At 47.3% G+C, this 24,195-nt stretch overlaps 4 protein-coding genes across 4 annotated transcripts; 2 read left to right on the top strand and 2 right to left on the bottom strand.

The window, feature by feature from the left end:
- Positions 1 to 358: 358 nt before the first annotated feature.
- On the top strand, positions 359 to 4,324 carry LOC114043077 (cytochrome c oxidase subunit 6A1, mitochondrial). Its single transcript, XM_027861993.1, has 3 exons — positions 359 to 626; positions 779 to 918; positions 4,049 to 4,324. Exons 1-3 carry the CDS (start codon positions 374 to 376, stop codon positions 4,130 to 4,132), a joined length of 477 nt encoding a protein of 158 aa, XP_027717794.1. The 5' UTR covers positions 359 to 373; the 3' UTR covers positions 4,133 to 4,324.
- A 1,533-nt stretch (positions 4,325 to 5,857) lies between these two features.
- On the bottom strand, positions 5,858 to 8,115 carry TRIAP1 (TP53 regulated inhibitor of apoptosis 1). Its single transcript, XM_027862775.1, has 2 exons — positions 7,928 to 8,115; positions 5,858 to 6,899 (listed from the first exon to the last, which is right to left on the bottom strand). Exons 1-2 carry the CDS (start codon positions 8,072 to 8,074, stop codon positions 6,816 to 6,818), a joined length of 231 nt encoding a protein of 76 aa, XP_027718576.1. The 5' UTR covers positions 8,075 to 8,115; the 3' UTR covers positions 5,858 to 6,815.
- A 13-nt stretch (positions 8,116 to 8,128) lies between these two features.
- Positions 8,129 to 10,518, top strand: GATC (glutamyl-tRNA amidotransferase subunit C). The gene is made up of 3 exons (XM_027862768.1): positions 8,129 to 8,525; positions 9,029 to 9,132; positions 10,112 to 10,518. The coding sequence occupies exons 1-3, from the start codon at positions 8,212 to 8,214 to the stop codon at positions 10,162 to 10,164; spliced, it is 471 nt and encodes a 156-aa protein (XP_027718569.1). The 5' UTR covers positions 8,129 to 8,211; the 3' UTR covers positions 10,165 to 10,518.
- Positions 10,519 to 10,876: 358 nt separating this feature from the next.
- Positions 10,877 to 20,040, bottom strand: SRSF9 (serine and arginine rich splicing factor 9). Its single transcript, XM_027862759.1, has 4 exons — positions 19,754 to 20,040; positions 13,681 to 13,832; positions 12,313 to 12,485; positions 10,877 to 11,413 (listed from the first exon to the last, which is right to left on the bottom strand). The coding sequence occupies exons 1-4, from the start codon at positions 20,002 to 20,004 to the stop codon at positions 11,270 to 11,272; spliced, it is 720 nt and encodes a 239-aa protein (XP_027718560.1). The 5' UTR covers positions 20,005 to 20,040; the 3' UTR covers positions 10,877 to 11,269.
- Positions 20,041 to 24,195: the final 4,155 nt, after the last annotated feature.

Genomic DNA, 24,195 nt, shown 5'->3' on the forward strand with positions numbered 1-24,195 from the left:
GGTATCCCCTTGCTTTTTCGCTGAACCTGGGAAAGCCACAGTCCACGTTACGTCACAGGGAAAAGGAACGAACACGTGGGTACGCTATTCCTGCATTCCCAGAACGCAGGCGGAACCCTGGAAGCCCTGAGCCCCAACGACGCATGTGGAGACACCCACGGCAAAGGCAAACCTAGCAAGGCCAGACACCCGCAAGCTCTGATAGGTGCGCATGCGCGTCAACATGGCGCCTTTAGGTAAGAGGGTGGGTGTGAAATTCCGCGGCTACTGCGCATGCATCACGTGAGATAAAGGCCGGCAGGTGAACGAGAGGCGAAGGACGCATGCGTCCTTCTGCACTGCGGCTTCGGAGGAGTTAGGCCGAGCGCTGCGCATGCTCAAGACCCAATGCGGGATTCTCTCCATCTCAGCGGGAAGAGGCGTAGACAATGAGTCGTCCAATAGGAAGCCGCCTGGAACGCCGGGGTCCCGCCCCGCGGACCCCGTGACTCGTTCCGGTTCCGGCGGCTGCTATTGTTGGAAGATGTCTGTAACGGCGAGCGGCCGGCTGCTGGCGCTGCTGGGCCAGGCCCGCGCCCAGGTGAGGCGCTCGCTCTCCAGCGGCGCCCACAGCGAGGAGGGCTCGGGTGAGCGGCGGCGGCGGCCGCGGGGCGGGCGGGCAGGGCGGGCTGGGGCGGGCGTGACCGGGTGACCTTGTCCGCGGGGCGCGGGGCCTGGGCCTGGCCGGGAGGGCGGCGGGGAGCCAGGTGGCCGGGCTCACGGTCCCCCCTCCCCGCAGGCCGCTTGTGGAGGACGCTGACCTACTTCGTCGCGCTCCCCGGGGTGGCGGTCAGCATGCTGAACGCCTACCTGAAGTCGCGGGAGCATCACGAACGGCCCGAATTCGTCCCCTACCCCCATCTCCGCATCCGAACCAAGGTGAGGCCCCGAGAGGAGCGGGAGCGCCGACGGCCCGGTCCCCTTTGGTGCTGTCGCGCTTTTCGGGGCACTTCGCGTTAGGGCGGGGCTGTGTGACCTCAACCTGTCCCGGCCTCAGTATCGGCCAAAAGCCACTTTGTGCAGAAGGCCGGAGCGCCTTCTGTGTTAATCCTCTCCAGTTAATGCCGCTTGCGGCTTGTTTGTGCGTGCATGTTGTTTTAGCGTGGGATTGGAAGCCCCTCGAGGGCAGGGATTGTCTCTAGGCTCTTTCTGTATGCCGCACGCGTAGCTCAGAGCCTGAAATGTACCGAGTCTAGGCTAGTTAGCTGCATGTTACTTTGATACGGTCGTGCTAAACTTGAAGCCTCTTCAAGCTCTAAATCTATGAGACTATGGTTTAGGACTGGGAGGCTGCCATTCACTCACCAAGGATTTTGTTTTTAAATCTCAGTGGAACAGCTGAAACCTCATAGGATGCACAGATCAATAAATCCAGGGACCATAAAACAAATACTCCTGGAGACTCTCCCCCCACCCCCCAGCAAAGACCTTTCTCACTGTGTAATTAACTCACCAATCACCTCAGATTTACAGAGTCTGAACAACTCACAGCATTATGGTGAAGGTCAACAGATATTCAATGTAGGTAGGTAGAAGGCCCTGGGCGCAGAATAGGCAATGCTCAGGAAACAGTGATCTCAAGCAGCTTACAGTCTGCTTTAAGTTTGTAAAGTGGTTTGCATGATTTCACATACATCGGTTCATTTATGTTCAGTGTGTTGTACTCTCCTTGAGAACAGTGGTTCGTTTTCTTCAAGCGTTTTTTTGTAGCTGGCACAAGGTTTTGCATATTGTAGGCATAAAACCCTTAAGTGTAATTAATGTTGAATTCATCTGATACCAGCAACCCTGTTTAGTAATAATAGTAATGTTGTATTAATTAAAAATTATTAAGTAATAATAAAAATAAGAGCTAAAATTTATATAGTGCCAAGCACTGTGCTAAATGTTTTACAATTATCATTTCATTTGATCCTCATAACAACCCTGAGAAGTAGGTGCTATTAGTAACCCTTATTTTATAGGCGAGGAAACTTGAGGTAAACAGAGGTTCAGGATCACACAGCTAAGTGTCTGAGGTTGGATTTGAACTCAGGTCTTCCTGATGCCAGGCCCAATGCTCTGTCCACTGCCAGTAAAGGAGAGAAGGTGCTTTGATGACTTCCTGGATTTCCACCACCCTTCCCTCTGCTGTCATGACGTGAAATTTGGTGGTAAAACTGTGTCTCTTTCTGTTGCTTCCGATACACTGAATGTAACAGCTCTTAGGCCTTCCTAGGACATGTGTAGTTAACGTTTGCAGAATGGTTTACATCCATTATCTCATTTGATCCTCATAACTTTCCTGTGAGGTTGCTGCTATTATCTCCATTTTATAGAGGCTTTGAGAAGGTAATCACTTGCCATGGGTCACACAATCATTAAGTATAAAGTAGTATTTAATCCAGGTATTTCTGTCCTACCAGAAAACTGTGACTCTGTCCATTCTACCAGGCTGCCTAAACTTTGCATGATACTTCGTTGTGTACATGCTTTAGAAGACTGTATAAGCTTCTTGACCATAGTTGTTTTGTTCAGTCATGCCCAGTTCTCCATGACCCTGTTTGGGGTTTTCTTGGCAAAGATCCAGGAGTGATTTGCCATTTCCTTCTCCAGCTCATTTCACAAGTGAGGAACGGAGGCAAACAGGGTTAAGTGACTTGCTCAGGGTTACACCGCTAGTAAGTGTCTGAGGGCAGGTTTGAACTTAGGAATATGAGTCTTTCTGACTCCAGGTGTGGCTCTCTATCCAGTGTCACTTTGCCACTTAGTTTGAGGATAAACTGTCTCTTAATGTCCCCAATTACAGAACACAATAAATGCTCATGGAGTTGAGTTGCATTAGATGGTTCAAATTTGCAGAGGTAATTAAAGACAGAGATGGACTTTGACCCTAAACCATACCTAGTCTGCTCTACTGTACCACACTTTTGTGACCTTTGATGTCACCTTAGGAAAGTGTTATAAACTTACTTGCCTCTATTTCCTCATTGGTAAAAGGGAAACTACTGTTTGCACTATGTTTTTCTCTGGGTGTGAAAAACATGCTTTTTAAATGGGAAAATACTGTATAAATGAGCAGTTGATGAGTGATAGCCCTCTTCTGGCACCTCTCTTGGCTCAGACTTTGCCTAGTTTATTTACTATCTGGTGAGTGCTCTTAACAATGCAAACTCTAGATGAAAATGGTGTTGGGATACTGGCTTGTTTTGATTAAACTTTCAGGGCATCAAAATTGTTGACATAACTTAAAAGGTGTCTTACCTGCCTCTAATGGCAGTAACTAAGAAGAGCTGATTTCTATAGTTGACTTATACCTGAAAGAATTGATTGACTGAATACTGCTATTTTTGGTTGTAGTAATAGGCTTTTCCCCCCTCCCCTAAATCTCATCTTAACAGCAGGGGTATCAAACTCAGAAACAGGGGCCATTAAACCATACAGAAGGATCCCTGCCATCTGCATGTTGGCTTAGAAAACCACATATTAACATTATCTATGGTTTATTGTATTTTTGCTCAAAAATTCCCAATTACATTTTAACTTGGTTCCATGTTTTACACTTCTGATCTACATTCAGGTGGCCAAGAGCAAGCTGGGCTTAGAGTCAGGAAAGCCTGGGTTTAAATCTGGCCTCAGACACTTAACTAGCTGTGTGATCCTGGGCAGGTCACTTTACCTGTGTCTTATCAGTCTCCTTTTTTGTAAAATGGGAAAATAGCACCTACTATCCTAATTTGTAAGCATGAAGCACTTTGTAGACTTTACCATATAAATGTGAATGATTATACAGACTTAATTGCCTTGATTTGATCTGGATATGCCAGTAGTTGTGTTCATTCTTTGTGAAGGAGAGTGAGAAGTCACCTCCCTGTAGAGAGGCTGTGAATTAAGGGAAAGGTTTGACTATATCAAGAGCTGATGAGAGACTGAAAGAGAGGCAGTCAGTCTTGTGGAAGTGCCCTTGCCAGCTCACAGGTTAGAAGGGTTAACTGGAATTGTTCATGGTTGTTGGCATTTCTCTTCACAGCCCTTCCCATGGGGAGATGGAAACCATACTCTATTTCATAACCATCACGTCAATCCTCTCCCAACCGGGTATGAGGAAGAATAAAGAAAACTTGGACCATACTAATCAAGCACTGGGGGACCACAGCAGCAGTTGGACCATCCTTTTCTTTCTATGTGGAACAGAAAATTATATGGGACCTTAAGTTCACTTGTATCACAGTAGTGACAAATATACTGACCTTTTATCATTTTGCTTGTGATTGGGATGGCTTAAATAAATAATTCTTACCCTAGACTATGGTGAATTGTTGAATTCTGTCTTAAATACTCATGTTCATCAAAATAATACCCACAGAGTGTTTTCTGAGCATTAGGTGGCCTTACCAAGTTTCAGGATATAGTTTATCATCAGTAGGGCATTAGCCTCAAAAGAGCTACTATGCTTGCAGCTTTGCTCATGACAGGGATGTCATGGATGCCCCTGACTAATACAGCTTAGAGGCTGACATAGTGGGGTAATGAAATTGCTAAGGAGCGCAAAGCATGAAGAGATCAGTGTCTGCAAAGCTGTCTGTGAATGCCCACCTGACTATCTCATCTCCATATAAGTTATATAAAGAGCATATCCTAATCTACTCTAATACAGGAAAGTAATTTTTCAGTTTAAATTCAAGGGATTATTTTCTCTACCCTACCTCCCTGCCCAATTTTTCCTGAAAAACTGCACTTGGGGTTAGTCATTAGGGACAAACTAATGATTTTTGAGAAGTTGTTAAGATGGGTTTGGTAGAGGGACATAGCCTGGCACAAATCCAATCTTCTATAAACAATTGCTTTATGAGGCAACTCATACCTGCATAGTGAATACAGCTGGGCCTGGAGTCAGCAAAACCTTTGTTCAGATCTGGCTTTAGACATTTACTAGAAGTGTGACCCTGGGCAAGTCGCATAAATTTGTATGTCTCAGTTTCCTCACCTATAAATGGAGATAACAGTAATAGTAAAAAGCACCTACCAGTTAAGTCCCCCCTCACCGTCTTATGACTTTCCCCAAAGTGATATAAATCCACATCTGTTTTCTTATTTAAATTGGTATGATGAAAAGGCCATGTTAGCTAGCTTAACTGACTACATTAATAGATACAGTGCTGGAACTGGAGTCAGAAGACCCGAGTTCAGATTTCACCAGACACTGGCTTCGTGAACCTGAACGAGGCACTTACGGTACCACCTGCCTCATATGAGGACCAAATGAGATAAAACTTCAGTTGCTTTGCAAACCTTAAACAAATAGAGAAATGCTGTTGTAATCATCTCCCTGAAACTTAGTATCTCTACTCAATTCAGTTCACCAAGGGTGATATTTGAGCATTTGAAGCACTACTCATTTCTAGGAACCTGAAAATGTAGTGATCCCCTTTTAAATCTTTAGTCTTATTAAACATAAAAATAAATTTAATTACAATATGGTCTGTCTAAATGACTATCAAAAGTACTCAATTCCCAAGATACACATAAGGTTTACTGGTAAGAATCTTAACAAATTCAAATGATAATGTTTAATTGGTGAGCTGTGTTATGGTACAGTCTGTGCTCACTGACTCTTCAGATGGTGTGCCTCTTTCTTGAGTAGCCAAAATTTGAATTTTTTCTCCCCAAAGAGAGACTCATCATTCCTACTGATGAGTCACGGAAATAATGAGGTCTGAATTCTAATCCCATCAGGTTTGGAGGTAATCTGTTTCAAGACAACCCTATGTCACAGACATGTTGAGATGAGCAGCCCATAAAAAGTGCTGTGAAGTTGATAAGAAAGTAAACCATAAACCAAAGTGCAGTTATTTATTCCATCTCTGATTTCAAATGTTACAGAACATGATGGACAAATAAGGCAAATAAAGCGAACTATTCCCTTCATCCCAATTAACCTTGTGCAAGTGCCATGGTATTCAAGAGGCCTTGTAAACAACCCTCTTCCACCAACCCACTCTGGATAACATAAGACTATCCAGTGTCTATAGCTCAGCTGTGAGAGGTGCCTTTTCCATCAGAACAATTTTTTATAGCCACTATTACCATTCATGAAATAGCCTGAGAATCAGGAAAATCACATTTCTGCATATTTTTGTACCTTCATAGCCAAACTGACAAGATTTAGTGGAAACTAAGAATCACCTTAATTTGTGTGCTTGCTACCAAACTTTGGGAGCTCAAACCGGTTTCTTAGAAGCCTTCAAGAACTTCCTGGTTATTTTTTATTCCATCTGAATCCTCTTAAAAGCAGGCAGTTGTCTCTTAAAAGGCCAATCCCTTTTTGGCTAGCTCCACACCTTTAACCATTATTCAGTCTTTATCCAAACAAAATCGTTGCCATTTAAATACTGGAGTCACTCCCAGAGCATCAGAGGTGTGCTTCCAGGAAAAAACAAAAACTTTATCTAATATTTAGCAGCTTGGATTCAGTATTCAGGACAATTTAACCATCCTGACTCAGGTATCAGTATCAATAAACCACATTATAAGCGCAGCAGACTGAGTAACATTCTGATCATCTGAAGAATTGTTCTCTTATGCCATGTTTGGTACTGCAAGATGCCACCCCAGCTAATTGTCATCCATCCCCTGAAAGCAAATAATAAAGGTCTATGTGACCCTTTTGTGAAGAAATTTAAGGGAACCCTCCTCTAAAAAGCTTGTAAAATTAGGGGTCATCTTCAGAGACCACAGTCTTTTTGATGTCTTAATGTTTGTAGTTGAAAAGGTCATCTTGGAGGCTGCTGTCAAGGTCAAGAAGAGCTTTCAGACTTGTCTTTGCTATGGCCCATGAACTCCAGCCCTTCAATAGGAATCTCCTTCTCCTTGATCGCTTTCTGTGGATTGAGAAATTACATTTTAATGAACATCTACACAGGTTCCTGCTGTCAAAGCTACATACATAAGGTAAGATGTTAGAGAAAGGAGTATCCTAAGAACCTAAAACACTAATGTGACTGGACTAGGAATCATACTAATTGGATTCGAGTCCCAATGTGACCAATTTTTAGCTCTCCTGCCCCTCACTCAAACCTCCCTTTTCTCACAGTAAAAGGAACAAGTTGGACTAGATTATCTCTGTTCCTTTCATCTCTGATATTCTGTGATTCTTCTATAACTCCAATTCCTTACCCAAAATTAAAGTTCAATGTGGCAAGTGATTAATTAAGCAGTTTCTGTGTACAGAGCGCTGGGAAGATGAAATAAGATGACCTTGATTCAGTGAGCATCTAGGAATCCTTAGGCTGGTAACTGCCTCCTCGTTCAGAACTCACACAGGACCTCATTTCTACACTTTTGAATATACTTGGTACAATTTTTCGTACTATAGTAAACTTGCCTATCCCTTCCAATGCCTAACAGTCCTCTAGAAGCACACAGCAGGTGTTTAACAGCACTGTATCCACAATATAAAATAGGATCCTGGTGGTTAGGAGAAATCTAACAGTTGTGTGAAAATTAAGGAAAGCGAGGCCAATGTGTGCACACGATCTCCGGAGTGCAGGAAGGTGAATACGGAACAAAGCGGAGGGGGGAGGGGGAGCAGCGAGTGCCCCGCGCCGCCGGGAGGAGGGCGGACGAGTCCGGACGAGCCCGGCCGGCAGGGCCCAGGGTCAGGGCCTCGGCCCGCTCAGGAGCCCAGGACGAAGCCCGTTCAAAGGACGCCGGCCACGGGGTCATGGCTGAGCGCCCAGAGGGGCTTTGGGGAGCTTTGCTCAGGCGCCCCCTCGTATCCCTGGAGGGGGAAACTGGGGCCTCGTGGCCCAAGGTCACGCAGGGCCCACGCCGCGCCCACGCCGCCTCCACGCCTCTTGGGGCTGCCCCTCCCCCCCGGGAAGCGCGGAGCGGGGCTGGGGGCGCTCACCTGCACGCACTGCTGGTAGCGCTTGAAGAGGTCGGTGCAGGGGTCGTCGGAGCCGTCGCCCTTGAGGAACTTCTCGGCGAACCAGCGGTTGAAGCACTGGTCGTACTCGCGCTTCATGTCGGTGCAGGCCTCTCCCACGCTATTCATGGCGACCAGCCCCGCAGCGGAAGGGGGCGACGGCGCGTTATCTACGTCACTCGCGGCGCGCCGTTTACGTCAAGCCGGAGCGCCCGTTTCTCGTTCGTAGCGAAGCCTGTGACCCGGGGCTGGGCGGAGGAGCGGAGATGTGGCGTCGGACGCTCCGGGCGGCACTGCGGGCAGGGCTGAGCCCCGGCACGACAGGTGCGGTAGCGGAGGCGCGGGCAGCACGAGTCGGGAGCTCCCGGTTTGCAGGGAGTGACTCGGGGAAGGCCGAAGGCCCCAGCCCAGGCGGCCGCGTGAGCGCCGAGCTGATCGAGCACCTGGAGCGCCTGGCCCTGGTGGATTTCCGAAACCGCGAGGGCGTGGCGCGGCTGCAGGCGGCCATCGAGTTTGCGGGGCAGCTCCGCGCCGTGGACACGGACGGCGTGGTGCCCATGGAGTCGGTGCTGGAGGACCGGTAGACGCGTGCGCCCTGTGGGGACCCGTGGGGAAGGGGCGTGGGAGTCACCGCCCCGAAATGATCTTCCCCAGAAGCGGGGTGGGCGTGCCTCCCGAGTCTGCAGGGGGCCGAATTTAGGACTTGAAAGTTCTACCCCCACCCTTTGCCAATTTAATCCTTCCTTCCCCACCCCACCTCACCCCCCAAAAAGTGCGGAAAACATGGCTCAAGGCGGGTCGGTTCATGTAACTGAGTAGTAGCGTTGCGCTTTTCATCTCCTGCCAGTTTGGGTGTCAGCTTTCAGAACAGCCCCGAGGCCTCATTAGACTAGACCCAGAGCCGGGAGGCACCTCCAAGGCCATTTTAGTCCCCACCTCACGGAGGCCATCCTAGTAGGTAGCAAGCTTCAGAGGCGGAATACGAATCCAGGGCCACAAGCCACAGGATCCGTGTCCTTTTTCCTACCCACAGGTAGGGGTCTTCTCCCCCTGCCTGAGGAGCGCCCTTTTGGTCTGTTGTAGGTGCCTGTACCTGAGGGCAGACGACGTGGTAGAAGACAGCTGTGTGGAAGCCCTGCTACAGAACTCTCAGTGGACTGTCGAGGAGTACTTTGTGGCCCCCCCAGGTAGAGGCTACGCTGGGGGGCGGGGCAGTCACGTCGCGGCTGAGAGGGAAGGTTTGGGGGAGGGGGGATTGAAAGTGAGCCTCAGAGTATGAAGGCTGTCTGAATGCAAGGTGTGCTGGCCACTCTTCCTTGTTGACGGCTGCTAAACGCACTGTAGATCTTTTTAGCGTATGAGTTTCAGCCCATTTGAACCCCACAACTTCTGCAGGCCATTTTTGCATTGTAGTTGTATTTTTTGGACTTTCTGAGCTTCATACTGTGTTGTATACTAACCCTTCTCTGACATAAATGGGTTGGAACCCGTGTGCCACTTTGTGCCCAGCTTAGTTGCCAGTCCAGGAAGACCCAGCACTTCCCCTTATCCACATTACCCAGTTCCTAAAAGGGATTCCTGATGAATCAGGGAATCCCAATTGGTGTAGAACCTCAGCAGTGGTTCTGGTTCTGTAAATTAAATAATCTTACCCAAGTAGTTGCTGGAATGCAGAAACTCAAGGATACCCTTGAGCCATATCAAAGTTGTTTTTTTCTGGAGAATATGGTTTCAAATTTCTCTTCTTGGGATGTGTTCAAATGGCTATGTGGATTCATTGATTGATAACCTCCCTCACAAAAAATCCCCACCAATCCAAACTAAGCCAAGTAAGTAGTTTTCATTCCCCCTCACTGCTCAGAGGTGCATATCTTCAGCATTTCAAGTTGGAATTACTTTGGTGTGGATGCTTCTTCTGCCAATGCAGGTGGCAACCCCCCACTGATTTAGGATGTTAGTTAACTCCATGGCGATGCGCACTCCTTTCCTTCACATACAAATTTCCTAACAAATGTATAGAAAATCTGATAGAAATTCAGGTATTTCTAGCTGAGAAAGCAGAGTGATGGCTACATTTGTTTTCATGAGACACCTACTAGCTTCTGAAGCAAGGAAAAAAAGTTAGCAGGCTTAGCTATAATTCTCTCCTTTTTTGGTTTTAAACAGGTAACATCACTCTGCCAAAACAAAGTGAACAAGATCCAGTCACAGAGAGTTAAATGATGCTCTGAGGAATGGTGCTCACAACAGGAAACAGTGGAGGACACTTCGGAAAGACAAAGCTGAAAAAGCTGCCATGAACTTCCTCCACATAGCTGGGCTCTGGCCCTTTTTGTCTTCTCCACATTCTCTCCTGAAGATGGTTGAGGATGGAGAACTCTCAAGTAACCTCCCGTTCCTTCCAACGGAGGTCAAGGAAGGTCGGGACATTGGACTTGGAGAAAAGCTTCCCAGGAAATGAACAGAGTATTCACTTAATACCTGGGTCACACACTGGACGTGTCCTGTGGTTAACTGTAAAATCACCTTTGGTTCAGTTTTTGCACACGATTAAATAGAGCAAGTTTCTAACACTTTTGCCCAAGAGTTTATTTCTTCCTGATCACAGGCCTAGATGCAATCTGGATTATTCCTATTTCCTCCCTCACTATTCCTAAGTCTCTTTATAAAGTCTCTTCTTTTATTAATGATTTCCTCTACTGCCAAAGCCTCCATTCAAAGAAAAACCGTGACTGAAAAGGGTGGCACAGGGTTTCATCTAAGGCCAAACCATCATCAACTCAACTTCCTTTTCCTTTTTTCCAAAATAGTGCTCCATTCAAGCCCCTTCTGGCCACTGAGAAGCTTTGTCCATGTAACTTCTCTGATTCTTTTAATTCTACATCTGCCTGATACAGAAAAATGAACTTACATAATTAAAATAACAACAACTTGTAAATTATTAAACTTTAGAAATATATTTCTAAACAGAATGGGCTGATTCCTATATATAGTGTCTGTGCAGAGTAACCCACCATGACACAGCATTGATTTTTCTCCGTAATTGGGGGAAGAAGGGGAAATATGCAACTTGCTTCTAAACCAAAACCATGATTTCAGCAGTTAAAAACATTTCACTGCCAATATGGCCCTGGTAGAAATTGTACATATGTAGTTGTGTTGTATGTAGTTTTTCCTTTAAAAAAAAGTTATTAAAAAAAAATTCCTAAGACACTAAGTCAATTTGGAATGTAGATTCCGAGCAGAGAGTAACTCAGTTCACACTAAAAAAAAAAATAATAAAAACAAAAAAAGAACAACAACAAAAAAAACCCATAAGCAGTTTCAATATGGTGCAAAGGGAGAGGTGTAGTATGGGGAGCCCCTGCTTTGGTATGGAGAATCTCGGCCCCTTGACCCTGACCGGGACCGGGAGTAGCCATAGCTGGTGCTTCTTTCTGGATAAACTCTGATATAGGAAGTTTCACCCTGAAATTCAAACAAAAGGAAGGAAAAAAAGTGAGGGATGAAGAAGGGGTAGGGGAAGGAGAACAAGGACTCATATCCAGCCTATTCTGAGTGGATAAAAAGGGCCGTTAAGTGGAAGAAGCTCCAGTTGTCATCCTAAACTTAAGCAGAAGATTCATGATTCCAAATTCACTTACAGCTGTGGCCACCTTGCTCTCGACGTTTAGGGTGGCTTGGGCAATGGCACAGTCAGACCATCCTAGCCCAAATAGTTTTATCAGTTGCCAGGTGAGGGGTAAACCACTTTTAAGAAAGAAAAAAAAAAAGCGGTAACTGGGAACACAGGACTTAGGCGCTGTTGTATGTTGAAGGGAATCAGGATGGGAAAGAAGGACCAAGAGGTCTCTCTCTAGGTCCCCAAGGTAACAGGAAGCCAACAGCTTGTGGTCTTAGTCATTCCTTACAGAAAGGAATTTCACTCACAAATTACTAGGCACATAAAGGGACAGTAGCCATGTCAAGATAGCTTGTGTTTGTAAGAGGCACGGGATGCAAAATCCTTAAGCCACTTCAAGAAAGCAACTACAATGAGATTCCTGAATTTGTGAGAGCTCACATTCAGTCATGAGAAGCCTAATCCACAAAAGCTCCCTTAAAGGAAGGGCTGGTAGGTGGGGAAGAGGTAGCTCCCTCATGCTAAGCTACTTGCTGATTCTCTCCAGGCACTATAGAGGACCACTGCTAGGACTCTGTAAGATTTGGGCACGCAGGATGTTGGCTTGTCCACTTAAGGAGATTCCCTACTGTTACTCTGAGATTATTTAACAAGCTATGTACCAGCCTTTTTGTGCAGAGAGGACAGCTGCAGGCCCAAGTGCCATGGGATTATAGAAGATCTTCCACAAAAGGTGGGAACCCACCTCATGAGAACGGAATTTGGAGTCGTCCAGTCTACGCAGGGCGTATTCCATATCTTCCTTGCGGAGAAACTCAACTACCCCCATGCCATCTTTCTGCACATCTGCATAACATACACCCCCAGCTTCTCGCATGTGATCCTTCAAATCCTGCCAGCTGCCTGAGGGAGGAAGGCCTGGGCATGGAGAACACAAAACAAGATAGCGTGTGAAAGGTCTCAACATTCCAGATGGGCCAGGGTTCCTCCCCCACATCTAGTCCAGTGACAGGCTCTGTCACCACTCCAGCCTGACAGTCCCAAAGTCTTAAAACTTTAATAAGTCATAAAGGGGTTCCAGAGACACTGACCACAAGGCATGTACTGTATGCCATTCCAGAGAGCTAGTCCTATGCCAGTCTTCAAGAGAGAGAGAGAGGACTTATTTTTGCCTGTAGTTAGAGCAAGAAGCCAGTCCTGTGTAGTTCCGAAAATTCAGTTAATTTGCTCTGTTGTTTCCAGGTCTTTCAAAAACAGTCCCGTGGCTTTTGATTCCCCTGATTTGAGATTTACTTGTTAACAATCTCACCTGCCCCTCACAGAGAAGATCACCAGTACTGTTCCCCAAAGCATTAGGACAGGAATTTAGACTCCAGCCAACGAAAAACTTAGGCGTGGATGGTGGTGAACTGCTTTAGGGTGGTTTGGATGACTGACACACTCATTCTCTTAAGGACCAGGTAAGACCTGAATGCTAAAACAAGATTGGAACCACTTTCCCACCCTGGGGTTTCATGTGATTCAGTTTAATTCCTCTCTTGAAAGGAACCAGGCTCTTGTATGCATTTTAGTCAGGTCCAGGGTCACAGGAAAGTCATACCTGGAGACATAAAGAAGATCCAGGGTTCTTACTGCCATTCTTCCGAGCACTGATCCATGCACAGACCTTTGGCATTAGAATTGGTTATCTGTCATGAGTTACCAGAGCACATGCTGTGTTTGGTAGATCCCTTTTAAAACTTGGAAAAGCAGTCCAGGACTCCAATTTAAGAATCCCAGCATAACCACCTTCTTCCAGGATCCAAGACTAGAAAGCTAGTTGTCTGGTCAGATATGGCTGTTTGGATTGCTTTCTAGCTAACTTTCTACTAGTATGAATTCCAGAGAAGAGAAGATCATCCAAGAATCTTTTCAAATGATAGGAAACTTTTATGGGAGGCTGCTGCATGTTATGTTCTAAAGGGGTATTAACCCTTCTCCTGTAACAACAGCACCACTTCATCTTCATGAGACATGCATCCCTGGCAGGGCCTTGCACTGGATCAGCACTAGCCAAAGTTACTGTTCAGTGTACCACCGGCCTAGACAGTCGTAAGTGTTCAGAATGACATACCTGAGACAAGAACTCGAAATTCAGATCTTCTTGATGGCGGTCCAGTCCTCCCACGGGGGCCTCCGCCCCCAGGATTCCTGGGTAACTCCACACGAAGCCGGCACTGGCCATAATCATAACCATTCCTTCCATAAATAGCATCTTCTGCATCCCTGCAAATAAGACCTAGTAGTTATTGCTGTTCAGGCAGCAGATTCTGTCCTTTCCGTGAGATGTAAGTCGATGGGGGTGTCCAGGTATGAAGATGGAAGATGTCCAGTCTTGATTAACTAATGCTTTTTGGCTTTAAGGGCCAGGAAGCTGCCCTTCTTACTTTACTGAGGCCATGAGATGTTTGTTCCCTCTTCATCTCAGAATTCCTCAACATCTACCCCCCCCCCACTCCCTCCTCTTTTCCCCCATTTTTTTTTTAGGCATTTGGGGTTAAGTAACTTGCCCAGGGTCACACATTCCCCCATTCTTCTGACTGACAGCCCTTTTCCTTATTGAGGCCAACCCGTCAATCCCATCCATTTGTATTCGCCAGCAAACCAAACCTTAAATTGTCCCCTCTCTCAAATCTTCATCTGCTTTCCTAGCTATTGGTTCCTTCCCTTCTGCCTTTAAACATACCCAAGTCTCCTCCATGCTTAAAAACTATCACCAGAACCAACCAATCCCTCCAATTATTGCTTTCTCCTTCTCCTCCCTTTTCAATCAAACTCAGTGGGGAAAAAAAGTGTCTTCACTCACTGCCTCCGCTTCATCACTCCCAAAACTTTTGCAATTTGGCTTCTAATTCCATCACTCGACTAAAACTAGGCTCTCCGAAGTTATCTTGTTTTCTTAACTGCCAAATCTGATAGTCTTCTTCAAGCCCATCCTTTCTGACCATCTGTTGGACTTTACACTGTTCTCCCTAGAGGCTCTCTCTTCCCTTAGCTTCTACTGCACTAATGTCTCTTGGTTCTCCTATCTGTGTCTATTCCTCATCTACTTTCTAGCTTATCATCTATATCACGCCCTATAGCTGTAGCTATTCCCCAAGTTTAGTCTTACAGGGACCTCTCCTCCCCCCTACAACTCAGATAGACAGATTCAGTACCAAGTTTCAGTTATTAAAAGTGATGTGGGACTGAAATCTAGCCCAACCAATCATTTCAAACTGGGTATCTCAGACTTAACATGTTCAAAACTGAAGCCATCATCTTTCCTCCCAAATCCTATCAAAGGTACCCTCACCCTCCCAGGTCTTTAACCTCAGCATTATCCTTGACTTCTCATTCACCTTCACCCCACATAGCCAATCAGTTGCCATATATTTGTTTCTCCCTACACAGTGACTCCCATCTGACTACCTTAGTTCACACTCCCATCATCTCTCAACTAGACTACTGCAATGACTTCCTACTTGGTCTCCAAGTTTCAAGGCCAACCTCCACACTACTGCCAAAATGATTTTCCTTAAGCACAGATTTGACCACATCTCTCTCCAACTACCCAATCAACTCCAGCTGTTCCCTGTTGCCTGGAGAGCAAGATGAACTTCACTGTTCATAAGCTTGTATAGCCCTTCACCCATCTTCACTCCAATCTCACTGAATACTACTCCTCTCATACTCTTTGATGCAGATCCTCAGCCACTCCATCATCCTTGTGTCCCCACACAAACACAAAATCATAACCTCTCCTTATCTCTGCCTCACAGATTCCCTCTCCTCCTGTGGGACACAGCTCAAGCTCCCATCTTCTACAAGAAATCTTTCCTAACCCCCTACATGGCTACTGTCCTTCCTCCCAAACTACCTCGTCTTTAATTACTTTGGTACAGTTAATGAAGAGCTGGTGTCAAAGCCAGGAAGACTTGGGTTAAAGCCTCCCTCTGACATATATTGGATGTGTGACCCTTAACCTGGTAGTGGTCTGGGCAGCTCTCTAAGACAGCTGGCTACAGAGAATGCAATACTAACCTGCACTGGTAAAGGCAGTCTCCTTACCCAAGAAGTTTGTCTACTAAAGAAATCACAGGCCCACGGTCTACCCCTATTCTCTTTACATTTATTTTACATATACTTTTCCATGTACTTACTGTCTTCCCCATTAGAACGTAAGCTCCTTTGTGGAAAGGATTGTTTCATTTTTTGTATTTTTAGCTCCAAAACCTAGCACAATTCTTGGTAGGTGCTTATCAGGTAGGTGCTTACCAAGTGCTGGTTGATTGGAAAGAGTACTAGACTTGGGATTAAAGAAACAGGGTTCAAATCCCACCACTGCCACTTTCCAGCTGTGTGACTTTTAGTCACTTAACCTCCCCTTAGGCCTCAATTTCCTCATTGGTGAAAGTAAAGAAGTTGGCCTCGATGGTATCTGAGGTTCCTGGTGTTCCAAAAATATGATCCCTTATAAACATCCACATTTCAGAACTTTTAAAGTGACCACATACCGAGTTCCCTGTAGAGAATAAAGAGGTCTGACTACATGAAAAGATGACTTCATGTATGACCCAAACTTGAAAAACTGTAAGAATACAAACCTCATCTGGAAAGAGACTAAACTAAGAGCAGGATCAGAAAGCTTTTCATAACCTGGCTGCCGGTTTCTCCCTCTCATATCTATCACCTTAATCCCTGGACTCAGCCACCTTGCATTTTATATCCTCTTATTACAGTCATGACTGTGAGGGAAAAACTACAAAAGAACTGAGGACTCTCGGCTCAAGAGGACAGAAGATCTCAAAGTCTCTCTGAAGTTTCTCAAAATCCTTTTGTAGGCTCCAGGGAATCATTTAATCAAGAACACTGCTGAAAACCATTGCCTTAAACATAAAGGATTTAATAAAGGTGTAAAAAGTCCCAAAGTTATAAAGTCCTTGATCTGATCATCAAACAACGAACTCTGAATGCAAAACATCCCTCCTCCCCATAGAAGTACAAAAACCTAAGGAATACATGAAAACTAAAAGATGCTATAGGCTTATTAGCCTTGGAGCACAAGCAGAGCACTTTCCCAGGAATCCACATCTTTGAAGCAACCCCCTGTTGGAGGCAGCTGCCCCTGATTAATATACATGTGCAGACCACCATTAATAGAGTCAGAAACCAATCACACAGTACAATGCCAGGCATTTAAGCGGCACTCAATGCCATCTCCACAGAGTCAGTTCAGAGAATGAAAGGGATCGCTACCATAAAATGTAAACAATGGAGGTGTAGGGGGGGATGTGGAGGATAGATCAGGCATTGAGACATATAGTTCACTAGAGTCTCCAAGTTTACTAAGATTAGCTACAGGAAATTGTCAAGTTCCATATTTTTGGCAAGGATTACAGCATTAGAACTGAGGTCAGTAATAAAATATTCAATTATCATCATGTGTGGCTTCCTTGAAGAAAGGCGTCACAGGATAGATTGGGTTTCCTTTCCTCTTCCAAGCCACACTACATCCGGATCCCTTCTGGAGACCCAAATGTTCTGTCATGTCTTTGGGTAACTCACAACAACACCCATAGTGAGTTACCCAATCAGTAACTTGGGCTGTTTTACATTGTACTGGCGAACAAGGAAGCTATTCAATTACTCAAGATGGAGCTACTAGCAACATGTGTGCTTCTCTGATAATTTGTAAAAAACTATTTTCAAGTCATTTGGTTTCCTTCAAGGGTGTTCCTTTGGGGAATCTTAAGCACAGTACCTAATGCAGGGGTTCCTAACTTTTTTATGTCCTGAACCATTTCTAGTAAAGTCTATGGATCAGCGGAAAAATAAGTGAATTAATTATACTGACATAAAATTATTGAATACTAAAAAATCAAGTTCATGGACTCTAACTTAAGAACTACTAAAACTGTAATGCCACACATCCCTGGCCGCATTAAGCACCTGCAACTTGTGGAATATAAAGCAGCCTTAATATTCTTTCTGGCCTAATAATTAAAGCAGTTCTTCATTTACCCACCCTTTTATTTTATTTTATTTTATTTTTATAAATGAGATGTAATGGACTAGATAAGCCGGTAGAGGGCACCCTAGAGGACAGCTTCAGGTCTAACAAAACCCAAACGGTAACTGAGGCTTTCAGAATCCTGGGGTGCGAGGTCTTCTACCACAAGACCTGCCAGGCAGAGACAAGGAAGGTGGGGAGAAGAGCCCTGGGAATTATTTTCCTTTGGGAGGGAAGACAAGGCCTCAGGATCTCCGGGGGCCACCGGTTTGGAGGAGATTCAAGACACCACTGAACTCCAAACCCACCAGTAACCCTCCTCAGTTCCAAGTGAAGAGTAGCCCATCACAACCGTGTTACTGAAAATACCTCCTTGTGTGGGAAGAGGCACCAGGAGAGGGTTGGTTTAGGTCCGGGAGTAGTTCAAAGATCCCCACTGCTGGGAGCTTCTTTTTGCAGGAATGAGGTTTGAATCCCAAGGAAGGTTGCTTTGGGGTCTCTGCACAGCTGAACCAAACCTGTACTATTTGACATCTTTTTGGGGAGGGTCTCAAGACCTGTCCAGAGAAGGTAATCTTGGGGTCCAGACTTTATCAGGGGTAGTCGTCTGCAGACTGGACTGAGTGCTTTCTTGGGAAGATGGAGGACCCCACCATTCTTTGAGGTCCTCCCATACCACACCTTGGGACTTAGGGACCAAGGAAGGTCAGAATGCCGACTAGGAGTAGTCAGTCTGTCAGCAGACCCTCCACGCTACAGGAGTCACTCAGGGATAATTGGGGAGCTTTTCCTATATGCTACTCTCCTACCCCCTAGAGCTGAGGGATGGTCAAACTGGAGTACAGGAAAAGCACCCCCCACCTTAGCTCCTGAAAATATTTCCTTTCAGATTAAGGGACTCCAAAGACGTCAAAGAAGTTCCCTTCAGCTAGAGACTTCTTTGGACCTCAGTTTCCTCATCTGTAAAATGAGCAGTGTGGCTTAGATGACCTCTGGGTTCCCTTCCAACTCTAAGCTGAGGGGCACAGTAGACCCCAGGCCTTAAACAGTTCAGGAAAGCTTCTCCTGAAAGGTCTTGCACCAGGGACACTGGACTCTGGGTCTAGCCCCAGACCACTATTACTCGGGGGCTTTTCCTGGAGGCTCAGCCCCCTGATCGGGAGGGGGGGGGCGTCCTGGGGCACTTCCTGGAAGGCAGGGGTGTGTGTTTGGGGGTGGGGGTGTCAGGGCGGCAGGAAGGGCGGCCCCCCACATTGGCCTCGCTGGACCCTTTAGCCCCGTGACAAGGAAGGCGTCTCTGCGGACGGGGGCCAGCGCCCGGGAGGTGACATCATAGAAAGGAGCGGCCACAAAACAAACCACACAGAAGGAGCCAAAAGCTCAAGGGGACACAATCCGGGCAGCTTGGTGACTACCTTGTCAAATTTAATGGAAGCTTTTAAAAAACCAGCTACGTAACAGAAGCGTCCGGCTGCACGCACAGAGCCCGTCTTGTGTCCTCGGCGTCCTGGAGGAAGGCGCTTCTGCTGTGGATCGTTAGGCTCACCCCCAAAAGACAAGAGGCTCAACGGGGAGCCTCCGGGGCTCGGGAGGCGCCCCCTCCTCGACGCGAGGGCGCCCCGAAGTCAAAGTCCCCGAGTTCAGGGCGCCGCCGGCCCGTCGGCAAAGCGAGGGGTGGGGGTGGGGAGAGTAGGGGGGCCGCGGGGCCGGGGGCCAGAGGCAGGGGCGCGCGCAGAGGAGAGAGGGAGGGAGGGGGAGAGCGCGCGCGTAGCGAGAAGGGGAAGAGGGAGAGCGCGCGCGCGGCGAAGGAAGGGGAGGGGGAGAGCGCGCGCGTAGAGGGGAGGGGAGCGCGCGAGACCCAGAGGCGGCGCGCGCAGCGGAGGGAGGGAGGGGGAGGACGCGCGCGCAGCAGGGATGGGAGGAGGGAGAGCGCGGAAGCCGAGAGGAGGAGGCGGCGGCGCGCGCAGCAGGGAGGGGGCGGAGACAGAGGCTAGCGGAGCGGGGAGGGGGGTCGAAGAGGGGCGTCGCTGGAGGTCCAGAGAAGGCAGGCGAGCGGGTGGGCTGGGGGAGGGGAGGAGGGAAGAAGAAGAGGCTCAGGTCAGGGGACGGGGGGTGGAGGGGGGCTGGGTCGGGGGGAAGGGTGCCGAGGCCTCACCTGGGATCCTCGAAGCGCACGAAGGCGAAGGGCGCCAGGCCCCGGCGATTCTTAAGCTCGATGTCCCGGATGCGGCCGTATTTGTAGAACAGGTCCTCCAGGTCTTTCTCCCTCACGTCGGCCGGGAGGTTCCCCACGTAGATCCTCCCGTCGTTGTCGTTGCCCCGGTCATCTTCCTCTCCCCAGCCCATCATCCCCGACATCCCCTCAGCCGCTTCCCGCAGCTCAGGCCGCTCTCTGCCGCGGCGCATTATGGGAACCAGGAGCGGAAGTGGGTCGGAGGTTCTAAAACAGGGTTTCTTAAAGGGGAAGTCGCCGGAAGAGCCCTTCTTCTCCCCGCCCCCGCACGGCGCTCCGCTGAGCCTGCGCAGTGGTTTCCCCCCGGGGCCCCCCCCCTCACGCGGCGGCTTTTCCCTGCGGGCTACGGCGTGGGAGCAGCGGGGGCTCCGGGGCCAGACCCCTCGTGGGCTCCCTCGTTCCCTGATGCTTATGGCTCAGGGTCTCGTGGGCAGTAAAGACTTAGCTTTCTCCAGGGCATAAAAGGTCACTGACGGTCAAGGCCACAGTCAGAATTTGTTTTGCTTAACTATGCATATTTTTATTTAAATTTCCTTTCACCCCTTCAATTAACAAGAATGTATTTTTTTTTTCTCCCGCCCACCACCGGACTTTGAAAAAGAAAGACAAAGCAACCTTTGTAACAATTTCATAGTCTGCGAGCTTGTTACAAGGGTTTTTGTTTCTTTTTTTTTTTAATGGGGCTGATGGGAGGGAGACAAAATACTTTTATATTAATTTTTTTAAAAGATCATCTTATGTAGGGCTGGAAGGGACCACTTCATTCTCATCTGCTAATCTGCTCGCAACATTTATTAATCGATGTCTTAATGTGCCAGGCACTGTGCTGCCGGCCTGGTCTCTCTACTCACTTTAGGGCTCTTAACACTGTAGTGCTCTGAGAATCACCAAGAATTTTTTACTTTCTTTTTAGCAATTTGGGGTTTGGGCTGGGCTTTTAGAAAGTGAATCAGGTCTATCCACCGTCATTTATTAAGAGCCCACTAGTACCATGAGTAGTTGTGGGTGTAGCAGTGGAGGGCAGAGTCACCCCCAGGCTCTGCTAGAATAATTAACTTTTTTTTAACCTTAGGGCAGTATAATGTTCCTTTTGCAGCTTTATGGGGGGAAATTTGGTAGCAAAACCAAAGAGGACCCCCACATCTCTTCTCTCCTCTTTCTTAATTTTGTGTTTATCTCTGTTATTAGAGAGACACAGGAATGAGAAGTTAAGGAGAGAGCCGGCCTTTTTGTTCAAACTTCAGTCACTGAAGTAGGTACCACAGGTGGTGTCTGCCCTTCTGAATCTTCTGGTTGGAAAAGCTGCCCTAAACCTTTATGTGCTCCTTAAGGCCCGATAACTTAGGGTCCCAGGAAAGTAAGGTTGAAGAGATAACAAGTGGAAAATGGAAGATCTGAAACCAGCGACTTGAGACTCCAAATCCAGCATTTTTTTCTGCTGTACCATCCTTGTACCCTCCGGAGAGGAGAGGAAGGGAATACACATTTATTAAGGACCTATTATGTGCCGGCACTGTGCTAACCACTTTATATACACAGTATGCCCACATACCATGGTCACCCAGCTAGTAAGTGTCTGAGGCCAGATTTGAACTAGATGATGCCTCTTTCAGACTTCAGGCTCTATGTACTGGGCCACCTCTCTGCCTCAACACCAAAACAACCATTGTGCTAAGCACATTACAGGTGCAATATCATATTTGATCCTCATGACAGTCCTAGGAGGGAGGAGCTGTTATCCCCTTTTGCAGATGAGGAAACTGATGTCAAGGCAAACATCATCAGTGAAGTGATCCCACAGCTAGTAAGTGTCAGGCTGCATTTGAACTCGGGGCTTCCTGACTCCTGGTCCAATGTGTGCCCTGTCCTTGCACCACCAACCTGCTTTGTCACAATGATATTTTTAATGCATGAAATAAAGTACGTGGCGTTACAAAGGAAACCAGTTGTATCAATCTGTCACTGACCGCTAACGGCATCCAAGAAGAGGGCGAAGCAGCAGTGCGGCGACAGTGATGGATTTGGTGTTGATCTGAGACCTGTGTTCAAATTCCAGCTCTGCTGCTCTCTTTCTGCCTGGGTAAATTCAGTGTTCTCATCTGTAAAAGGAGGGCTTCCACCCGGGGAGTGGCAGGGAAGGCTCTGGCAGCCTTGGTGTCTAGGAAAGGCCCCTTGCAGAAGGGGCACAGGGACTGAGCATTCCAGGTGTGTGTGGGGCAGGGCCCATGCAGAGGTGCAGAGACTGAAGCTGCAGAGTGAGGGGCAGCCAGGAGACAGCCTTTGAGGTTCCTCCAGGCTCTACATCTCATCCTGTGGTGCTGCTTCTCCTGGGGAGTTTTTGTCTGCATCCCTGGGCTCACCTCGGGGCTTTGCTCATAGTAACCCCTTAATAAAGCTCTGTGGGATTGGAGTCAGTCTAATGTCTTTATTTTGCGAATCTAGAAACCAAGCCTCGTAGGGGCTGACTGACCTGCATAGTGATTGGGCCCCAGGACTGTGGAAAGGAGTCTGGACTCAATCACCTTTAAGATGAAAGTTTTCAGTCCTGTTCTCACCACAAAAGCAGTGTTTTGTTCTATGTGTATTTAGCAAACTCATCTGAGAACTGGAAAGGAAAGGCAGGTCCCTGAGCTCAGGCCGCTTACAGTCTGAAAGGATCCTCCACATGTGTATACAGAGAAGTAGACTGCTTGGTAGAATCTGGTGGAGGCAGAGGAGAAAGCCAGACAAAAAGCCCTAGAAACATCTGAAGCGGGAGAGAGCGTGCTGTCCGCAAGGGAAGGCGTCCTTCTTGGGGTCGTGATCACTTAGCTGGGCCTTGGAGGAAGAGGAAGATCTCAGTAGGCAGAGAGATGAGGGGAGCATGCTGTGAGTCTGGGTCTAGGAAGGGCAGGACAGAGGCTGGGGACAGCTTAGGCTTGGTGATCCGGCCTTAGCTTGTTGGGGGGTCAGACCGAGTTCAGGCCTGGCAGAAATCTTGTCCTAACCCCCCAGTCCAGTGGTTCCCTTCAGGCAAGTCTTGTGTGAAATTGAAAGAGATCCCAGGCACACACCCCTTTGACCACCCCTCCAGGCGTGTTATTGAGGGGGTATTTTTCTGTTGTTTTCTGTAAATCCATAGAGGACCCACTTAGCTGGATGGAGGTTCCTCCTCAGAGAGCCAGTGGGCACTTGGCCCTCTGTGTGTTGTTACTCTTTATTTATGTGAGCAGCTCACCTCTGATGGTCCCACGCATCATGATCTGCCTCTGGGCTTCCTGGAATGAATTGGGAGAATATCTAAGGCCCAGCCGTCAACCACCAAGCATCAAATTTAGTTATAGCTTCATGTATGCTAAGCGTAGGGGGAAACAAGAAAGAGAACAATTCCTTCCCCATGAGGACCTTCCTTCTGATGGAGAGACATGATCTGAAGGGGTATATACAAGCTCTCTTTGAAGTCAATGTAAGGTAACTTTAGAGAGGGGCTTAGTAGCACTGATAGTTACAGGCCAAGGAAAAGTCTCCTGCAGAAGGCAGCATCTGACCTGAGGCTTGAAGGAATTCAGAGAAAAGAGAGCATTCCAAGCATGGAGATAGAGCACCATGCAAGAGAAATAGGAAGGAGGACAGAGGAGGGATATAGAAGAAGACTGGAAAAATAGGAAGGCTTTAAATGCCCCAGGGGTTTATATTTGATCCTGGAGGTAATAGGGAGCTACTTCATTGAGGTAAAGAGGGGAAGTGACATAATCAGACCTGTAGTATTGGAAGATCACTTTAGTAGCTGTGTGGAGGGTAGATTGGAGTGGGGGGTTGGGATGGGGAGATCAGTTAGGTAGCAATTGAAACAGCCTCTTTGGGAGGTAATGAGTGAGGAGTCTTAGGACAAAACCAAGATGTCCCATCTGGGAACCTAGAAATGACGGGTCTGGGGAGAGAGATGATGCATTCTGGTTCAGTGTTTGAGATACCTATGTCTACTGGCCTAAGAAAGACTGTTCTGTGGAGAGGCACATGGCAGTGCTAACTTGGTGAATGGATAAGAGGGGCTGATCAGAGCTCAGCCGCCTGAGTCTGGCTACCCACAGAGATGGGATCACAGGTCTATGAGTGGGGTGGTACATAGAGTGTCAGGCCAATAGTCCATAGAGAGTCTTGAATTCCATCCCTTCGCCTGACTCCTGGGCACTTTGGCACAAAGTTAATGCATCACTCTGAGCATCCATTTTCACATGTGTCAAATGGGGATTATAATAGCTGGAGCGAAACCTAGCTCATTAGGCTAAGGTGAGGCTGGGAGATGATTTTTTTTTTAAAAGTACAAAAATTCCTTGGAACTCTTTAGGAAAGTATGTGTGTATTACGAGTCTGAAGATGAGACA

Source organism: Vombatus ursinus, unplaced genomic scaffold (genome assembly GCF_900497805.2).
Source record: "Vombatus ursinus unplaced genomic scaffold, bare-nosed wombat genome assembly UNPS02001287.1, whole genome shotgun sequence".
In the NCBI taxonomy this organism is placed as follows: domain Eukaryota; kingdom Metazoa; phylum Chordata; class Mammalia; order Diprotodontia; family Vombatidae; genus Vombatus; species Vombatus ursinus.

Coding starts and splice junctions, on each gene's coding strand:
- LOC114043077 (XM_027861993.1), top strand. CDS start 374: ATGCTCAAGACCCAATGCGGGATTCTCTCCATCTCAGCGGGAAGAGGC. Junction 627..778: donor CCACAGCGAGGAGGGCTCGG/GTGAGCGGCGGC, acceptor CCCTCCCCGCAG/GCCGCTTGTGGAGGACGCTG. Junction 919..4,048: donor ATCTCCGCATCCGAACCAAG/GTGAGGCCCCGA, acceptor TTCTCTTCACAG/CCCTTCCCATGGGGAGATGG.
- TRIAP1 (XM_027862775.1), bottom strand. CDS start 8,074: ATGAATAGCGTGGGAGAGGCCTGCACCGACATGAAGCGCGAGTACGAC. Junction 6,900..7,927: donor GCTACCAGCAGTGCGTGCAG/GTGAGCGCCCCC, acceptor CTCAATCCACAG/AAAGCGATCAAGGAGAAGGA.
- GATC (XM_027862768.1), top strand. CDS start 8,212: ATGTGGCGTCGGACGCTCCGGGCGGCACTGCGGGCAGGGCTGAGCCCC. Junction 8,526..9,028: donor GAGTCGGTGCTGGAGGACCG/GTAGACGCGTGC, acceptor GGTCTGTTGTAG/GTGCCTGTACCTGAGGGCAG. Junction 9,133..10,111: donor GTACTTTGTGGCCCCCCCAG/GTAGAGGCTACG, acceptor GGTTTTAAACAG/GTAACATCACTCTGCCAAAA.
- SRSF9 (XM_027862759.1), bottom strand. CDS start 20,004: ATGCGCCGCGGCAGAGAGCGGCCTGAGCTGCGGGAAGCGGCTGAGGGG. Junction 13,833..19,753: donor GTGCGCTTCGAGGATCCCAG/GTGAGGCCTCGG, acceptor TCTTATTTGCAG/GGATGCAGAAGATGCTATTT. Junction 11,414..12,312: donor CCAAATTCCGTTCTCATGAG/GTGGGTTCCCAC, acceptor TTTGAATTTCAG/GGTGAAACTTCCTATATCAG.